Raw genomic sequence first — 21,208 nt, 5'->3', positions numbered from 1 at the left:
TTTTTTAATAGCATCTAGAGAGCAAAAATCCCATATAGCACATATAAAACAGGCTGCAATGTTATTGGAAGAAGCAGCATTGGATATGGGTACCATTGCCTCCAGGGAATCAGCTTCAACAGTAGCTGCACACAGAGCAGTTTGGCTACATACGTAGAAAGCTGATTCAGAATCTAAGAAGGTTTTGAAATCTTTGCCCTTTTTTGGAGATATTCTTTTTGGTAAAGAATTGACAGATATTTTGGAGTCAGAAGCAGACTCCAAGAAGGTCAAGTTTCCTTCCACATACAATTTCAAACCTAAAGTTCCGACCTTTCGGTCTCAAGGAAAAGCTAAAGGCAAAAGTGATAGCAGGCAGTCCCAATACAAGAAGTCTGGAAAGACTAAAAAGCATTGGGCTACCAGAGGAACGGTTGGTAAAACAGATGATAAGCCATCAGCCTGATGGTGCGGGCCTAAACCTGGGGGTCCCCAGGGTGGGGGGCTGACTTCAGTTTGCACAGATCTGGCAGCAGTCTATAACAGATGCCTGGGTGCAGGAAACAGTATCTCTAGGTTATGCTTTTGGCTACAAGAAGTACCCTCCTCGAAGGTTTTTTTGTACCAGCCCATCTCGGGTAGAGACGAAGGCCAGGGCTTTGCAAGAGGCAGTTCAGAAATTGCTTCAGTCAGGAGTAGTCATTCCAGTTCCTCCTGCACAACGAGGACAGGATTTTTCTCCAACCTGTTTTTAGTTCAGAAGCTAAGTGGGTCATTTCGGCCCATTCCCAATCTCAAACTGCTGAATAAATACATTTGGGTACATCGGTTTCACATGGAGACCTTACGTTCCATCATTTTGGCCATGGAGCCAGGGGATTATATGGTATCCCTGGATTTCCAGGATGCTTACCTACATGTTCCTATAGCACTATCCCATCAGTGTTTGCTATCCTCCAACATCATTTTCAGTTCCAGGCCCTACCTTTTGGGTTAGCCACAGCCCCCAGAGTATTTACCAAGATTATGGTGGTAATGGCAGCCTATCTCCGACTGCGGGGGATAAGAATTTTTCCATACCTCAACGATCTTTTAATCCTGGCACAGTCGCAGGAATTGCTTCTATGTCATCTGCAAAAGACAATAATGTGTCTGCAGAAACACGGGTGGCTCATAAATTGGGCAAAATCGTCTCTGGTTTCACCACAGCGGATGACTCACTTGGGGGCTGTACTAGATTCAAGTCTTCAGAGATTAATGTTCTCTCTGAACAAGATATCCAAGGTTCAGTCAAGGATTCCGGACTTGCTACGCAGTCAAAAGGTATACAGGGGGTTGTGTTTCCAGGGGCAATGGACCAAGGAAGAAGGTTGCCTGCCAATAAATATATTGGAACTTCGGGCCATATACATGGCACTGATTCAGGCAAAGGACATTCTTCTGGGAAAACCGGTCCACATCCATTCGGACAATGCGACAGCAGTAGCGTACCTCAATCATCAGGGAGGAACTTGCAGCCGAAAAGCGATGAAAGAGGTAAGTCACATACTAAAGTGGGCAAAATTTCATCTTCCAGCCTTGTCCGCAGTATTCGTTCCATGAGTCCTAAACTGGGAAGCGGACATTCTCAGTCGACACGCCATTCAGGCAAGCGAATGGGCTCTACACCCAGAGGTCTTCCAGACTCTAGTAGACAAGTGAGGGTTGCCAGAGATAGATCTCATGGCATCCCGTCTGAACAACAAAGTGCTTGCATGTGGGTCAAGAACAAAGGATCCCAGAGCGATCTTTGTGGATGCCCTGTCGGTGAGATGGGACTTTCATCTGGCTTATGTGTTTCCTCCAATCACTCTATTACCAAAGATGGTGAGAAAGAAAAAGCAAGGGAAAGGTGCCGTGACACTAATAGCTCCGGTCTGGCCCAGAAAGCATTGGTACACAGATCTGCAGAGAATGTTGATGGATGCTCCACTTCTGCTCTCTCAATGTCCAGATCTACTGATGCAGGGTCCTTGTTATCACAGACATCTGGATCGACTGTCTTTGACGGCGTGGCTCTTGAAACCTCTATCCTGAAGTCAAGAGGATTCTCGCAACACGTAATTCAAACTATGCTTAGAGCAAGGAAACCTTCCTCAGCTCGCTATTATCACCGAATATGGCAAACCTATATTCATTGGTGCACTGAACGGAAAATGGGCCCTAAGGCTTTCAGAGTTTCCAGGGTCTTAGCATTCCTTCAAGCAGGAATGGATAAAGGTTTGAAGGTGGCTTCCTTGAGAGTGCAAGTGTCTGCATTGACTGTATGGTTCCAAAAGAAAATTGCCAACTTACAGGATTTGCGTACTTTTTTCCAGGGAATGCTGCGCATTCAACCTCCTTTTGTTCCTCCTATAGTGCCTTGGGACTTAAGTCTAGTCCTGAAAGTCCTTCAAGTTGCCCCATTTGAACCACTTAATAAAGTGGATCTTAAATGGTTGACAGCTAAAGTTCTCTTTCTACTGGCTATGGCGTCAGCTAGAAGAGTATCAGATTTAGGGGCTTTAGCAAGTCGTTCCAAATTTCTGATTTTTTTTATCAAGATAAAGCAGTTCTAAGAACTAGATCTGGGTATCTTTCGAAGGTGGTGTCTAAATTCCACCTTAATGAAGAAATTGTAGTCCCGGATTTCCAGGTACCGGGCCTTTCTGCGGAAGATGCATCGCTGGACGTGGTCCATGCATTAAGGATCTACGTGGATCGTACCAGTGCCATCAGAAAGACATATTCTCTCTTCATTCTCAACGGATTTCACAGGAGAGGAGGGTCTGCTGATAAGCAGACACTGGCAAGATGGGTTCGGATGGCGATTTCAGAAGCATATTCTCAAGCTGATCTCCCTGTTCCGGCTCATTCTCTGCTCTCTCTGCTTGTAAGGTAGGTCCATCATGGGCAGCACAACGTGGTGCTTCAGCAGAGCAGATATGTAAGGCAGCCACATGGTCTTCCATTAACACATTCATTAGACATTATGCCATGGATACCTTTGCTTCTCATGATGCTGAATTCGGGCGAATGATTCTGGAAGGCCAGAAAGCTTTGACCGATTGGTGAAAATCCACTGTCGCTTCATCATATCCCATTGTTATCCTGTGGACTTAGGAGAAATACCGTTATCAACAGTAAGTTCTTACCATAACATATATTTCTGTATGTCTCAATACCTCGTTAGCATCTTTACCCTATTACAGGTTGAGTATCCCTTATTCAAAATGCTTGGGACCAGAAGTATTTTGGATTTCGGATTTTTCCGTATTTTGGAATAATTGCATACCCTAATGAGATATTATGGCGATGGGACCTAAGTCTAAGCACAGAATGCATTTATGTTTCATATACACCTTATACACACAGCCTGAAGGTAATTTTAGCCAATATTTTTAATAACTTTGTGCATTAAACAAAGTGTGTGTACAGTCACAAAATTCATTTATGTTTTATATACACATTATACACACAGCCTGAAGGTCATTTAATACAATATTTTAATAACTTTGTTTATTAAACAAAGTTTGTGTACACTCAGCCATCCGAAAGCAAAGATTTCACTATCTCACTCTTGCTCAAAAAATTCTGTATTTCGGAATATTCCGTATTTAGAAATATTTGGATATGGGATACTCAACCTGTACTATTCTTTGTTATTAATTCTCTGTTCTCTTGTCCCGTTCTTGTATTCTTGGTCTTGTCTTTGTTGTCTTTTCTACTGGCATTGATTTTGGTCACCCGAAGGTTAAGATCGTACTACCGCCAGTGGCATAAGTCCTGGTGGGCATCCCAGTACCGGTAGGCGCATAAAGACTTATGGGAAAAGCGGCTCTTATAGGCTACAAGACCTGTTGGCATATTCTAGGAGTCTCAACACTGGGTGTACAGGGGTCACTGCCCAGAAGACAATCTACAACCTCAACTCCTGCGAAGAACCTCAGTTGCATTCATACAGTCCTGTAAAGAACATCAGTTGCATTCATAAGTCACATGACCATGTGATGTTACTGCAAATATTTCACTTACCAATTTAATTGACATAGTCTGACCCTGTGCACACACAGGGTCAGATTAAACTCTGTACTCTACCTTTTCTGTCTGTACTCTCCTCTGCATACTTTCTAGCCAACAGCAGATAAATAGAACACTGTACCCACACATATACTGGTAGCCAGAACTCTCATTGGTCATTCACGGTCACATGACACATGATCAACAGTAGAATCTAGTTCCAAACCCTACTCTGTGTGGATACTAACTTCCTTTTAACACTACATACATTGTTACTAACCAAGTACTTTAATCTACTGTATAAAGCTTTTGGTTTAATATAACAGACTGTATAACTGAGTGTGGAATTAGTGTTCTGAAATTTTGCAGGCAACATAAGATGTGGTAAAGGTTATGGTATCTATGAGACAACAATGGGAGTGTTTTTGGTCAATTTTGTCTACTGTATATACTGGTTTGTCAGTATAATAATGGATTATGTATTGAATGTACAATTGCTTATCTACTATTAAGAGATTATTACTTAATCACATTTGAACTTTAACTGTTGTGTACTTCTTTCACTGCTTTTAAAACAAGATTATTAAAACACTCTAGGGAATATTTTATTGGGTTACAATAATCTGGCTTTAACACTGTTGTGAGTACGGCACTAGGGTAAAATCATTAACCTGTGCATCAACCTGTCACCTTCTTTTCTGTTTAAACCACCATATCCTCTAGGTAAGGTGTACTTTTATTTAGTGCACAAATTAAACAGTATACATTTTTTTTGTTTTTAGGGGGGGGGGGGGGGCGCAAAGGGACTTTTCACCCTCGTCTCTACTTTGTATAGAGCTAACCCTGGTAGCATAGCCATTAAAAAATATTTACTGTATTCTGTAAAAAATTGTTCACTATACATAGAAATCACCTGTACGGAGTCGAATTATGATATCCAAAATGTATACGATGTCACAGAAATAATCCAGTGAGAGCCATACTGTAATAAAACTGATTTGAAGGTCATTAAAGCACGCCCTGTTAAAAAACCACAAACAAATAAAGAACAAATGGACAGATATAAAGTAAAGCGCTTGGTGAAAAAATAACAAGTACTTTAGAAAACGAACAATAAAGATCTAGCAATGTCAAAAGTAAATGACAAAACATGTCTGATGTCTTAGGATGTGAGCTTTAACCACTTGCCTGGCTCTATTAGCTGCAACCACACTAGGCTGGGTTTTCCCTGACATGGTCGCATCTCATATGACCAGTCAAAAAGCCCATTGTGCGGTTGCTGGAAAATAATCTTCCAGCAGCCATCAGTCTCAGAGGGATCTCCTGGCACCTCTACACCCATGGCACTGCCCCAAGTGTCTGCCAATCACTGCTGGGTGATCGGCCTGCCCAGCAGCAGCCCCCACCCAGCGGCTGTAGAAAGGAGCAGTCACCAGGGAAAATTGAATCCAATGAGCAACAGCCCTCCGTGTGTGCCCGACACCTACTCCTCTCTGCCCCCTCTGTGTGCCTGGCACCTGCTCTTATTTTTAGGGGCCAGGAAAGTCAGTAGCAGCCCCCTCCATGTGCCCGTAGCCTGCTCCTAACTGCAGGCAGCCGGGGAAGCCAGCAGCAGCCAACTCCATGCTCCTGGCGCCTGCTCCTCTCTGCAGGCACCTGGGAAATCAACAGCAGCTCACTCCGTGTGCCCAGTACCTGCTCCTCTCTGCAGGCACTGGGGAAGTGTAAATTGAGCAGCAGCATCCCTATGTGTGCCCAGCGCTTGCCCTTCTCTGCAGCCGAACAGGATTAGTATAATATAATCAGCAGCACATCTTTGTATACTGGACTGCTGCGGAGAGGAACAGCCACTGGAAAATACCAGTTCATGATGTTCTGATCATCAATGGTTCAATATTTCAATCATTGATGTTTAAACTGATGTTCATTAAAAAAAAATACTTTTTTATTTTATCACATCATGCTTGATATGTTTTAAATAGATGTTCTTAACTAATTCCATCATTAAAAAAACTGTTTCTGAGCGGTTTCTGGAAGAAAATATTATCCATTTAAGTGGTTAAAGGGGATGTCCACCTTGTGGAACATTTCAATACATCTATCTATAGCCGTAAATCTGCAAGCTTCATTATTTATGTACAGATTCCCAAACATTGGGGGTCATTCCGAGTTGTTCGCTCGTTGCCGATTTTCGCTATACTGCGATTAGTCTGCGCTTAGTTATTTTACACAAAAGTTAGGTATTTTACTCACGGCATAACAAAGCTTTTTCATCGTTCTGGTGATCGTAGTCTGATTGACAGGAAGTGGGTGTATCTGGGCAGAAACTGTCCGTTTTCTGGGAGTGTGTGAAAAAACGCTGGCGTTTCTGGGAAAAACGCGGGAGTGTCTGAAGAAACAGGGGAGTGTTTGGGCGAACGCTGGGTGTGTTTGTGATGTCAAACCAGGAACGAAACTGACTGAACTGATCGCAATGTAGGAGTAAGTCTGGAGCTACTCAGAAACTGCTAAGAAATTTCTATTCGCAATTCTGCTAATCTTTCGTTCGCAATTCTGCTATGCTAAGATACATTCCCAGAGGGCGGCGGCTTAGCGTGTGCAATGCTGCTAAAAGCAGCTAGCGAGCGAACAACTCGGAATGAGGGCCATTGTATTTTCCAAGCACCAGTTGTAAAAGGAAACAGCATTAATAGGATGGTAGCAACTGTCAAATTAGGTATTATTTTCATACTGAAACATTGCCGCCTTTGTTTTTTACACAGCCAGACTTACCTCACTACTAGTAAGAACCAATTATATAGCACGGGTAAGGTAATAACAAGCAACCACCGATAGTACCATTTTCCTGAAGGGTCTACTACACAACGCTCAGATATCTTCCGCCTGGAAGTACAAATTAAAATGAATCATGACTGTCATATAAGCAAGAAGATGATTTCTTACACATTCATAAAACACTACCATATTAGATTGCTCTACAAAGTAAGGTCAGTTCTACAACACTGCTTGAAAACGCAAATCAAGAACCTTTGTTTTTATTCACTCTCACTAGAGAAATGCGAGTTGGGTGTTTGTTAGTATTTTAAGTCTTATTAAAACAATCGGCCTGATTCAATTCTAACGGTATTGCGGCATATAGCGTAGAGTACTAATGTTCCAGACACGTACTGCGCATGTGCAGTATGAATCATGCATTGTTGGATGCATTGCGGCTGACGATGTCACTAGAGTGAAAGTCTGCAGCCGTTTGTGGGCAGTGAGGGGTTAGCGATGGCCTTTGTTTCCCACAATGGAGGCGTTTACCGCTGTTTTGGGGGAATGCCATGGCCTCTTTGTAGGAACTGCAGCGGCCGGCTTGTGAAACCTCATTGGTCATGCAGCTGGCTGATGGTGTTGCCGGTGATCCGATGTAATTTCCGAGGACTCAGCATGGGTCACCAATGCAAGCAGGAGGCATCTACTTACAGTATATCAGATGCCTGCTGCTGCATTAACATATTAGGCATCACTGCTGATCCCAAGTAAGCAGCAGTGATGTCACCTAAGTCTACATTTTGTTAAGTTCGATTAACATTCAGGAAAAACCAATACCTTATTGCACAGTGGTTCGGGCTGCTGCGGCCGCTAAGTGTACGCACTAAACCTTTATGAATATGTATGCATGTTTGCATAAAAACACGCCGACCCACAGTGAGCACAATATAGCTATGCGTGTGGCTGAATACACCTTAAACCCTTTAACAGAAATGGAATGAGACACCAGTAGTTATATGTTATGTTGTGGTCCAACGCAGCAACAAGTATTTACTTAAAAGGGGTAACACAGAATATACAACACAATTACAGAGAAGAAGCTACAACCAATGGATACATACGTTTGTTCACCTGCGCCACCCGGATCCTGTCCTCAGTCAATCTGGAAAGATGACCTTCAGAGAATAGACTGGGGCTGGTCCGGAGGCTTGGCTTTTATACAATAGTCCAAAGCACGAAACAAAGGAAACTGTAATCTCTTCATCCATAAATCAAGGGGCAGGTCATTTACAGTACGTGAGGGGTCATAGGTTGGTTCGAACAGGTGGGCAATGCTTAGTCCAGGTGTACTTGCTGGTGTCCGCCACTGGGTTCCCGCCGAATATCAAGAGTACAGTACATACAGTGAGATATGAATATTGTATTCCTGTGCATAACTATGCGCAGGAGCATGTGATTATCTGCAAACTGCGATCAGAATATTGCCCTTGAATTACTGTACATGTGGATACCCAACACTATGTTCTGACCTATTTCTGTCCCCTCACATCCTGCAAAGTTGAATACCTCCGTTGTTATACATTCTAAGCAAGTGTAAGTTGCTGGTGTGGTGCGTGTAGACTATGTGTAAATAATGCACTATGTGTATAAAATATAGAATATGTCTTTGTGGCATTTCTATGCGTATGCTACCGTATTTACTCATACCACACGCTAATACGCAAGGCCCGCGAGCCAATGTACACTACGTGCAAGTATGCGCACGCACGGCAGAACACGCGCACGCACAGAGACCACTCTGTGTGGTGTTTGCTTGTGATGCATGTGGGTATAATATTTTCGACATCGACAGTCCACCCTTTGGCAGTAAACCATAACTGCCACACATAACTAATAATACTGAAAATATTACATTTACAATATGTACAATGTTCGGGTAACGGGAAGAGTAGTAGGTGGGAAATATATAGCCTAGTGGGATAGGAAAAAAAGTGTGTATGTATGAATAAATGTCTGAGGGGCATGTATCATCATGCCTTATATGTTCCAAGCAAGCTTCGAGGTACTGTGAAGTATACATTTAATCCTTCTCATCCCGTATTAAGGGTCTGTACGTGGGCAAACAAACACTACCGAGCTCATTCTAGGCAAGGGCCATTAGCCCTCACCTTTATGGCTTCTTATCACATCAAATGGGGAGCACATTTATCTGATGAAACATGTGGGGGGGGGGGGGGTTATGTGTATGCTATTATGTGTGGATAACGTTTATTGACTATGTGTGTTATTAACTGGAGATTGCAGAGATGAGGGTAAGAATTATAAAGATACATTCACTTATATCTGGATACACTGAAGTCTTTTCCGGTTGAATGTGTTTGGGTAGAGGGGAAAACAGAAAAATGGTGAAAGAAACAGGCCATGAATTTAATTTGCATTCCTTATCACAACACTGTTTCTACAGTTGGGTCATATATCAAATATATCCGCTGTCATAACGCCCTCGCTCCTTAGACTCATCAAATTTGTCTTATGTTTGCGCAGCATCAAAATGCGAACACATCTGAATATCAAACCAATAATTATGACGACACCCAGAATACAGAGGAGCAACTTTCCCACACTTGCAATTACACTTTGTGCCCACTCTCCTAACCCTGAGAACCATTTGAGTGGGTTCAACCATGAGGCCCAGCTGGTCAATTCATTACCCACAGCCGTTAAGGTAAGGTTGTGCTTCCTTCTGAACTCCCACTTCAACTGCAAGATCTCATCCATCTTTTGATCAATGATCTCCGTTTGGGTATTCAGTACTGTTTGTAATATACGTACAGCACTTCACACCATATTGAGTTGCCAGAGTAACACAGTACCCACCTGCCACAGCCGTGACATAATTTAAGTCCATCCTGTGCTGGACCAGCTCCTTCTTGTAGGCTTGCAGTTCTCAACATGTATACCTGAAGGTGTCATCATACATCTCAGTGATAATGTCTATCAAGTTCGCCAGTGCATGGATGTACCTATAATTTATAATTCCTCTGGCATTACGGGTGATATCTAATGCGAGAAGAATTTGAATCCCGGTGGATTCATGGATCAAATCGGAGGCTGCGACCTCTGTCCTATCTATGAGGTGTCTCTTGACAATGTGTTCATAATGTGTATGAGTATAAGGAGTCTGAGCATTGCGGTGAATGTCTTTCATTTTGTCGTGTGCTATGGTCATAACCTCTGGTAGTACTCTGCCAATGTAACACAACCCTTCAGAGCTTGGAGTAAGCCACTTGTGCGCTTTCCTTCCACATACTATATGAAATAAGCATCGTCTGGAAGAACATAGGGGACAAAATGCGTCAGAATCATGTCACAAATTACTTTCACAAAGAAACCCATCCCTAGCTCTTCCATCTGTTTGATACAAGTATCTGGCTGGATGATGTGCGCACAGTATCCCTGCGACACTTTTCCAGCCCACATGGTTTTGGTCCCACGTGTATACCTGTATCGGAAGTACTTCCCACCTGTGGCTATCCTACGTACAAGTTCGGAGTTGATGGGTACTTTATCAGCTCTATGTGAGAAAGTAATTGTCTGATTGTTCCATGTCAGTTCCCAATTTCCTGGTTTCCGGAAATTGGACACATTAAAACACAGCAGTGACCTATCTACGTGGTACTGGTGGAGCTTCAAGCTAGGGGGCCTAGATATATTGAATTTTCTGTCCATCGGTCTCCCTCCATGTAATTCGAGTACCTCACTTATCGTTAAAGGGTATGGCACTAATCCCAATTTACTCTGGCCTTGAGGTACTTGTGAGCACACCCAGCATTCCGTTTGGTTTAAGACTGTACCCACTAATGAGTGGTAATCACTCAAAGGATGTCCGTCAGTATTGATATTATTGTTTGACTGACATCTCTGGATGCACCCATCTTCGACTATGTTTTCGCAGTACCTACATATGCAGTATTCATCAGACAATAACCCTTCACATTGCTCCGTGACTACCAGATCTCTTACTGATACCAGCTTTGACCAAAGTGATGGACTAATCCTGGGGTCCTACGAATCCATACTCTCCATCAGAACCCATCCCAGATCCTTGCTCAACGTCTCGGGGACCCTCACAAAAACAAATTGTCCTGATCAAAAACAGAGTCACCAGAAAAAGCCGGAACTCAGTCTCTTGGAGTGGATCCATTTCGTTAAGGAGAAAAAAACTTAGGAAGGGAGAAAAAGAAAAAATGCAGTGGGGGGGGGGGGGGGTGACTTGGAGGAGAAAAAGAACAATGTTACGACAACCGTCCTTGATTTTTCTGTTCACCACGCTCAGGTGCACGTCAACAGTCCTGCCTTTTAGCCTTCCCGGAACAAATTCTCTGGTGATATTAGGTCTCCTTCACCATTCTCTTTCTCACGAGTTTTCTCCGGGTCAGCGACTTTCTTGCAGTGGGACGAGTGGACCCAAGTCTCTCTCTCGGCAACCTTCAGTGCTGTCGTGCTGGTCCTTCCCACCTGTCTATGAGGCAACCTGAGCGTAGAAAATTTTTAATCATCACATAATCCCCAGGTTTAATGTCATGACAATTACTGTTTGGTATGTCAGGAATCGCCAGTTTCAGATTCCTTTGCTGGTTTCTCAGTTGCTGGCTCATCCTAACCAAATACTGCACAGTCATTTCATTATTGCACTTCAAATCATCCTGGGGGTCTATCATTACATGGGGTTGTCGTCCAAAAAGAACTTCGAAGGGTGATAGGTTAAGCGGTGACCTGGGAGTGGTTCTGATGCTGTACAACACTAGTTGCAGTGCTTCTGGCCACAACAGTCCAGATTCAGCCATCACTTTGCTCAGCTTGTTCTTAATAGTGCTATTCATTCTCTCCACCTTCCCTACCTTGGCCGGTAGGTAGTGTGTAGCTTACTATTAATACCCATCAGTTTGCACATGACCTGAAAGACTTCACCTGTAAAATGGGTACCCCTATCACTTTCAGTCATTTTAGGGATACCATATCTACACACAAATTTCTGCATGATTTTCTTTGCAGTGAATACGGCAGTATTTGTGGCAGCGGGGAATGCTTCTACCCAGTTTGAAAAGACATCGGTACATACTAAAAAAAAATACTTTAAATTTCTACAGGGTGGTAACTGTATTATGTCGATTTGTATTACCTGGAAAGGTCCGTCTGTAGGAGGGATATGGGATGGCCCGTTGGTATTGTCTTACCAATATTCTTCCTCAAGCAAGTAAGACATGTAATTGCTTTCTTGCTCACCTGAGAAGAGAACCCTGGTGCACTCCAGTAGGCTCTTACCAATTTGCACATACCTTACTTGCCCAGATGAGTCAGACCATGTGCCGCCTCAGCTAGGCTTGGGAGATATACCCTGGGGGTCACTGGCTTACCTTGCCCATCTCTCCAGAGTCCCGAGGAATCCTGACCATATCCCTTTGCCTTCCAGACAGCCTTTTCCTGTAGGGAACACAAATTTTGCATTTCGATTTAATTGCTGTGTATTTATCGTGTTGAATGTCATCAGTTGTGTGGTGGTGTTTTGCGTGAGAGTGCTTGCTAAAGTAAAATGTCTCTTGAAGAGGGGGAGAGAAAAAAAAGAAAAAAGAAAATATTAGAAAAACAAAGAGTATATCAGGTCTGTGTTCACCAACGGGCCATCACTGATGTCAGGTCCCGTAGCAAAGGCCTGATTCAGATATCCCACACCGTCATGCCTATTGGTGTCTATACAAAATCTCCCTTCACCAGTATTCTCATCCTCCACCCTTTGTGCATGACAAGGCACACTGCAGTAATACTGGATGAGACATACCGGGTTCGGTCATAACTTTGAAGAACCAATATGGCATGTGGGTTATGAACAAAAATGTCAAACCATGTACCAGTACTACGTCCCAAGTATTTGACCCTCATCCTACATAACTGTAGTTTATCCACTGCGACCTGGTGTCCTGTTTGGAAGAGGCGAAACAGAAACTATTAGTTAGTCTTTGAGGGTATCTAACATACCTTGTACTTCCTGAGCGGGAGTACAATATATGTATTTCATATGTAACAAAGTCTCTGTCGATTAAGTTAGTCAGGGGCCACTGCTGCTAGGAAAAAAAAAGAAAGGGTTTAGCATCATAGAGGCCCAATCGTAACTTCAGCAGGTTTTGTCAAAGGGTAATGTTGCACTTCTTCTGTTCTTCCCATTTGCCGAATTAGTGTTTCTCATACGTCCTAGAGGATGCTGGGGATGCTTCAAGAACCATGGGGTATAGATGGGATCCGCAGGAGACATGGGCACTTTAAGACTTTAAATGGGTGTGAACTGGCTCCTCCCTCTATACCCCTCTTCCAGACTCCAGTTAGATTCTGTGCCCAGTGAGACTGGATGCACACTGAGGAGCTCTCCAGAGTTTCTCAGAAAAAAGACTTTGTTAGGTTTATTATTTTCAGGGAGACCTGCTGGCAACAGGCTCCCTGCATCGTGGGACTGAGTGGAGAGAAGTAGACCTACTTCTGTGAGATCAAAGGCTCTGCTTCATAGGCTACTGGACACCATCAGCTCCAGAGGGTCCGATCACTTGGTGCGCCTAGCTGCTCGTTCCCGGAGCCGCGCCGTCACCCCCCTTGCAGAGCCAGAAGAAAGAAGCTGGGGGAGTAAAAGAAAAGAAGAAGACTTCAGTGACTGCAGAAGACTTCAGTGTTGAGGTACCGCGCACACACACAGTGGCACTGGCCGGGTGCAGGGTGCAGGGGGGGGCGCCCTGGGCAGCATGAATACTGAAGTTTTAACTATCAAATAAGTATATTAAAAGTGCCTAGGCACTAAATATAGACCCCCGCCAGTATAATTATGTAGATTTGAGCGGGACTGAAGCTTGCCGGTGAGGGGGCGTGGCTTAGCCCTCACAGCTCTGACCAACGCCATTTTCTCTTCACAGAAGCTGCAGAGACGCTGGCCCTGACCTCCACACTGCTGTACAAGTTACAGGCTGCAAAATGGGGGGGGGGGGGGGGGAAGGCACTGTAGATTTGGTGCTATTATCTTATATTATAAAAGCGCTAGCAGGTCTGAGGCATTGTATGTAAGGTCTCAGCACCGGGTTGGGTGCTGGGTTGTGAGCTGGCAAACTCCCTCTGTCTTTCTAACAGGCTTTGCTGTGGGTCTGTCCCCTATAGCCCAGTGTGATTGTAGGTGTCAGTACGTGTGTGTCGACATGTCTGAGGCTGAGTGCTCTTCCCAGGAGGATGCCGGAGTGGGGACAGAAAAGGAGGTGGGAGTGACCCTGTCGGCACAGCGACTGTTGAGTGGGTAAATATGTTGAGTGGTTTGAATGCAAATTTGACTCGGGGGCAGATTTATTAAGCCTGGTGAAGTGATAAAGTGGAAGGTGATAACGCATCAGCCAATCAGCTCCTAACTGTCATTTTTCAAACCCAGCCTGTAACATGGAAGTTAGTATCTGATTGGCTGGTACTTTATCACCTTCCACTTTATCACTTCACCAGGCTTAATAAATCTGCCTCTCGGTTGACTAAGAGATTAGATAAATCAGAGTCTAAGAACCAGACATGGAGGAAATCCATGGAAGATGCTTTGTCACAAGCTCAGACCCCTACGGGGTCACAGAAACGTGCATTTACCCAGATAGCAGATACAGATACCGACACGGACTCTGATTCCAGTGTCGATTATAGCGATGCCAGATTAAATCCTAAACTGGCTAAGAGCATTCAGTACATGATTGTGGCGATAAAAGACGTATTACATATCACAGAGGACCCTGCTGTTCCTGATACTAGGGTCTGTATGTTTAAAGGAAAGAAACCTGAGGTAACGTTTCCTCCCTCTCATGAACTGAATGCTCTTTTTGAAAAGGCTTGGGAAAATCTTGACAAGAAGGTACAAGTTCCCAAAAGAATTCCAGTGGCATATCCGTTCCCCTCTGGGGGACAGGGAAAAGTGAGAGTCAACCCCCACAGTGGACAAAGCTTTATCGCGTCTGTCCAAGAAGGTGGCGCTTCCGTCTCCGAAAACGGCAGCCCTAAAGGATCCTGCGGATTGTAAGCAGGAAAATACACTTAAATCCATTTATGTCACTACAGGCTCGCTACTCAGGCCTGCCGTTGCTTCGGCATGGGTGACTAGCGCTATTGAAAAATGGGCAGATAACTTGTCATCTGAAATGGATACCCTGGACAGGGATAACGTGCTTTTGACTCTGGGTCATATCAGGGACGCTGCAGCATATTTAAAAGAAGCTGCAAGGGATATTGGCCTTTTGGGATCAAGGACCAATGCCATGGCTGTCTCGGCTAGAAGGGCATTGTGGATTCATCAATGGAATGCTGATGCTGACTCGAAGAAGGCTATGGAGTCTCTGCCATTTAACGGTAGTGTCTTGTTTGGTGACGGCCTCAATGACCTGGTATCTACGGCTACCGCGGGTAAGTCGTCATTTTTACCTTATGTTCCTGCACAACAAAAGAAAACGCCCCACTATCAGATGCAGTCCTTTCGGCCCAATAAATACAAAAAAGGACGAGGATCCTCCTTCCTTGTTGCGAGAAGAAGAGGAAAGGGAAAAAGGTCACAGGCTGTGGCAAGTTCCCAAGAACAGAAGTCCTCTCCGGCTTCTACCAAATCCACCGCATGACGCTGGGGCTCCTCTGCGGGAGTCCTCACCAGTGGGAGCATGTCTCAAACTCTTCAGTCAGGTCTGGGCTCGCTCGGCCCTGGATCCTTGGATATTAGAAATAGTGACCCAAGGGTACAAATTAGAGTTTCAAGATGTGCCCCCTCACCGTTTTTTCAAATCTGCCTTGCCAGCTTCTCTTCCAGAAAGGGAGGTGATATGCACTGCGATACTAAAGCTGTGTCAAAATCAAGTCATTGTCACGGTACCCCCGTCACAACAGGGGCAGGGTTTTTATTCGAGTCTGTTCGTGGTACCAAAGCCGGATAGCTCAGTCAGACCGATTCTGAACCTAAAATCCCTCAATTTATTTCTAAAAAAATTCATTTCAAGTTGGAATCTCTCCGAGCAGTGATCTCCAGTCTGGAGGAAGGGGATTTTATGGTGTCGGTCGACATAAAGGATGCCTACTTACACGTTCCTATATATCCTCCACATCAGGCTTACCTGAGGTTTGCTGTTCAGGATTGTCATTACCAATTTCAGACGTTGCCGTTTGGTCTGTCCACGGCTCTGAGGATTTTCACCAAAGTTATGGCGGAAATGATGGTTCTCCTGCGCAAGTAGGGAATCACAATTATCCCGTACTTGGACGATCTCCTCATAAAGGCGAGATCCAAGGAGCAATTGCTGAAAAACATTGCGCTCTCTCTGACTATTCTGCAACAACATGGTTGGCTCCTAAACTTGCCAAAATCACAATTGGTTCCAACGACACGGCTGTCGTTCCTGGGTATGATTCTGGATACAGAATTACAGAGAGTATTTCTTCCAGTGGAAAAGGCTCTGGAAATACAGAACATGGTAAAACAGATTCTGAAACCGGCAAGAGTGTCGATTCTTCAATGCACTCAGTTGCTGGGGAAGATGGTGGCGGCCTACGAGGCCATTCAGTATGGCAGGTTCCATGCTAGGGTGTTTCAGTGGTACCTGTTGCACAAGTGGTCCGGGCCTCACCTGGACATGCACTGGAAAATAATTCTATCTTCCAGGACCAGGATCTCCCTTCTGTGGTGGCTGCACATTTCTCACCTTCTGGAGGGATGCAGGTTCGGGATTCAGGATTGGATCCTGGTGACCACAGATGCAAGTCTCCGAGGCTGGGGAGCAGTCACACAGGGGAGAAATTTTCAGGGAAAATGGTCAAGCCAGGAAGCTTGACTACACATAAACATTCTGGAACTAAGGGCCATTTACAACGGCATTCTGCAAGCGGAACATCTTCTTCGCGGTCTGCCCATCTTGATTCAGTCAGACAACATAACAGCAGTGGCGTACATAAACTGCCAGGGCGGAACAAAGAGCAGAGCGGCAATGGCCGAGGCCACGAAGGTTCTTTGCTGGGCGGAAAGACATGCCAGCGCCCTGTCAGCGGTCTTCATTCCAGGAGTCGACAACTGGGAAGCAGACTACCTCAGCAGACACGATCTCCATCCAGGAGAGTGGGGTCTTCATCAAGAGGTCTTTGCAGAAGTGACAAGTCGTTGGGGAATTCCCCAAATAGACATGATGGCGTCACGCCTCAACAAGAAACTTCAGAGATATTGTTCCAGGGACCCTCAAGCGGTAGCGGTGGACGCCGTAGTGACACCGTGGGTGTTTCCGTCGGTATATGTGTTCCCTCCACTTCCTCTCATTCCAAAAGTGATAAAGATGGTACGAAGAACAAGAGTTCAGGCGATACTCATTGTTCCAGATTGGCCAAGGAGGGCCTGGTATCCAGATCTTCAAGAATTATTCATAGAAGATCCCTGGCCTCTTCTTCTATGGGAGGATCTGTTACAGGAAGGGCCGTGCGTGTATCAAGACTTACCGTGGCTGCGTTTGACGGCATGGCAGTTGAACGCCAAATCCTAGCCCAGAAGGGTATTCCCAGTGAAGTCATTCCCACACTGCTTCAGGCTAGAAAAGAAGTAACGGCAAAGCATTACAGGTTGAGTATCCCTTATCCAAAATGCTTGGGACCAGAGGTATTTTGGATATCGGATTTTTCCGCATTTTGGAATAATTGCATACCATAATGAGATATCATGGTGATGGGACCTAATTTCATATACACCTTATACACACAGCCTGAAGGTAATTTTAGCCAATATTTTTTATAACTTTGAGCATTAAACAAAGTGTGTCTACATTCACACAATTAATTTATGTTTCATATACACCTTATACACACAGCCTGAAGGCCATTTAATGCAATATTTTTAATAACTTTGTGTATTAAACACAGTTTGTGCACATTGAGCTATCAAAAAACAAAAGTTTCACTATCTCACTCTCACTCAAAAAAGTCCGTATTTCGGAATATTCCGTATTTCGGAATATTTGGATATGGGATACTCAACCTGTACCTGTACCTGGAGAAAATATGTGTCTTGGTGTGAATCCAAGAAGGCTCCTACGGAAGAGTTTCAGCTGGGGCGTTTGCTCCATTTTTTGCAAGCAGGTGTGGATGCAGGCCTAAAGTTGGGCTCAATTAAAGTACAAATTTCGGCTTTGTCAATCTTCTTTCAGAAAAAATTGACCTCCCTTCCAGAAGTTCAGACCTTCGTGAAAGGCGTGCTGCACATCCAACCTCCATTTGTGCCCTCTGTGGCACCGTGGGATCTTAATGTGGTATTGCAGTTCCTGCAATCTCATTGGTTTGAACCTTTACGTAAGGAGCCAAAAGTGGTTTCATCATTTTACGTAAACCAGCCTATTATGGTGCCAGTGTCTACTGACGCCTTGGCGGAATCGAAGTCTCTCGATGTGGTCAGAGCTTTGAAAATCTATGTCGCCAGAACGGCGCAGATTAGGAAAACGGAGGCTCTGTTTGTCCTGTGGGCTCCCAACAAGATTGGGGCTCCTGCTTCCAAGCAGACTATTGCGCGCTGGATCTGTAATACGATTCAGCAGGCTCATTCTACAGCAGGATTGCCGTTACCGAAATCGGTGAAAGCCAATTCTACCAGAACGGTGGGCTCATCCTGGGCGGCTGCCCGAGTGGTCTCAGCATTACAGCTTTGCCGAGCTGCTACTTGGTCAGGATCAAACACCTTTGCAAAGTTTTCAAGTTTGATACCCTGGCTGAGGAGTACCTTTTGTTTGGTCAATCGGTGCTGCAGAGTCATCCGCACTCTCCCGCCCGTTCTAGAGCTTTGGTATAAACCCCATGGTTCTTGAAGCATCCCCAGCATCCTCTACGGACTAAGAGAAAAGGATTTACCGGTAGGTATTAAAATCCTATTTTTCTATATGGCTTTAAATCCTTACTATATGTCCCTTGGTCCCATCTATGTGTTTGATAACGTGGCTCGTGTTCTTTGTCTAGGGGGTCTATACTTATTATGTGTCCCTGTATTTCTACATTCCTTAGCAACGTGTCCTTCCTTTCTACAAATATAACATATTCTTGTCCGTTTCCAGTCTTCAGAGGCCTGGGGTTTTGGTTGATTGGACATCCCTTTAAGTGCCTGTATACTTGCCGTCATCAACCTCTCCTCCCGCCGTTCTTTACGTTTGGAGATATTCTTATCCTGTTCAATAGCAGACTCCCTGAGAGTATCTACAGTGACCCCTCTCCAATTAGGCAAAGATGTCTGTACCCTGACTTTCAATGCCTCATTGAACCCGTCCATTAGCACAGAGACAGCCACCTCCCTGTGGTTTGTATCATTCCTTATATCCCTCGCCCCAGTGTATCTAGCCATTATTTGTAATGCCCTATGGAAATACTCGGATGTTGGTTCATTTTCTCTCTGTTTTATGGAGAAAATTTTATTCCACTGGACAACAATGGGGAAATACAATCCTAGTTGTTCATTAATTTGTTTCACGTTCTCCTGATTGCATTCGTCAGTCAGAGGACCGTCTGCCTCTATCTTACAATCCGTGATAAACTTTTGGGTGTCAATATTAGGGGGTAGGCACGCTTTTAAAACTGTTCGCCAATCTTTGTTTGTAGGTTCATGGGCATTACCCAGATCTTTAATAAATTTCTGGCACCTGGCTAAATGTCTCCGGGATCGGGGAATTCTAAAATGATTGACCGTAGTTCCGATCTGGTCCACAGGCAATACGTTGCAGTATTCCTGATGAGGATTACTCCCTGGCTATCGGTTCTCCCATTGGGAGTTGCTATTACCCAGACAGGATGTAACCCTACCATTCCATTCCTAATCGGCTCACTGTGAGGCGTTACTGTCTCTGCGTAATGAACAGTCTCACACTTACCGGTAGCTATGATCTCACCCGTCCCTTCAGTGGAAAACACCGTCACTGCTCTTGCTGGTTGGGCCATGCCCACCTGGGTTTCCTGCAAGGTGGCTGCCTGGTAGAGGGCTGAGATTAGGCTGGATCCATCATCTTCCTCTGACCGAAGAGTAGGTTACCCAAGGGTGCTCGGGTGCTTTAGATACGAGATGTTTTACCGAGCAGCAGCCTCTAAAGAAAGGGAAGTCACTCCCGGTTATAGTACAAAAAAGGGGGGGTTGAGGCTGCGCTATATTTGATCAATGTAACAACAATAATATTATATTTAATAAAAACACATTTTATTCCTAAGAAAAATAATATGTATTTCAATTTGAAAATGAATACATAATAAAAAATGCATGCATATCAGAAACAGATGATTGATAATATATGTTTCATAAAAACAAATTAATGGGATTACCCAATTCGCCAGGATATAGGATTTTAGAATGGTAAGGTGACCGTTCCAAATTTTTCCCCTATAAAGCTAAAGTCCAGCATTAGCAAAGTCTCAGAGATAAGCAATATCCAATGGATTGGCAAATTACCGTTAGAGGATGGTATGCTCCAGGGTCTTTTGGTAAAGAGCTCCTCATGCAGTACGGTTGATGCAGTTCCTTCGTGCAGTTTTGCTATTTGAATTCTCAGAGTTGAAATAGATGGTCTGGACAAGGTTAGGGGATGGTCCGGTCCTCCTTTGGAAAGGTTCCTGGCGGGGTCCCTTGTACACCTGACGCGTTTCGCTGCAGTCAGCTTGCAGCTTTATCAAAGGTATCCAAGGTTTGAATATGCGGGGTTTATATACCCCTTTCAATATGGTGGCTAATTAGCCCCTGATAACACCTGATAGCTTTGTTACATAATCACTAGGAAAATATGCATAAAATTGGAGCAAACATACATCAGAGACAGACCTACTTTGGATGGGATGTAATAAACATGACAATAATCAAATTATTAATGTGTTCCAGTGATTTTAATAACTTAGAACTAATCAGCATAGATAAACAGGAAGTATGGTTACACATAGCAGCCAATCAGCAGATTTGTTATGGCTGATGTTGTTATGGAGACACTGTTGCATTCCTTTGTTATTGGTTGGGGGCACATTTGTGAGTGGCACTATAGTTTATCGAGGAGTCTCCTCGTCGGGGTACCTATCACGTGACCTATGCGTCACGTGATCGGGGCTATACTGGTACACGCCCATGTTGTAAGGGGCGGTTGCTGGGCAACCGTCGAGGGATTAATTTAACTCCTCGGCGGTATCTGCCCAAATATAAACAGCAGCTGTGGGTGCCCTTGGTAATGGCGGCTCTTCCGCCCTCATCAGTGTGACGCGGGTCTTCCTCTGACCTATGACCTTGGAGAGAACTTAGAACAGAGTACAATATGCATGGGTTTGGGTTAATACAATTGTTATGCATGTTCCTATTATTTACCGATGTATCATTGGTTGTAGCTGTCTTCTCCCCATCGACATATGGTGG

General features: G+C 44.4%; 1 protein-coding gene across 1 annotated transcript in view; it reads right to left on the bottom strand.

Annotated features, from left to right (window-relative positions):
• The window catches only part of CNGA2 (cyclic nucleotide gated channel subunit alpha 2), a 79,949-nt gene that overhangs the window by 21,691 nt on the left and 37,050 nt on the right, over window positions 1-21,208 (bottom strand). The window contains exons 4-5 of the mRNA XM_063938522.1: window positions 6,790-6,900; window positions 4,931-5,037 (exon numbers count right to left, since the gene is read on the bottom strand). Coding sequence (XP_063794592.1) covers window positions 4,931-5,037; window positions 6,790-6,900 — 218 coding nt within the window. The remainder of the gene's footprint in view (window positions 1-4,930; window positions 5,038-6,789; window positions 6,901-21,208) is intronic.

This window comes from Pseudophryne corroboree, chromosome 8 (assembly GCF_028390025.1).
Source record: "Pseudophryne corroboree isolate aPseCor3 chromosome 8, aPseCor3.hap2, whole genome shotgun sequence".
In the NCBI taxonomy this organism is placed as follows: domain Eukaryota; kingdom Metazoa; phylum Chordata; class Amphibia; order Anura; family Myobatrachidae; genus Pseudophryne; species Pseudophryne corroboree.
Note: the sequence above shows the minus strand (reverse complement) of the source record. Positions and strands in the feature narration are given on the sequence as shown.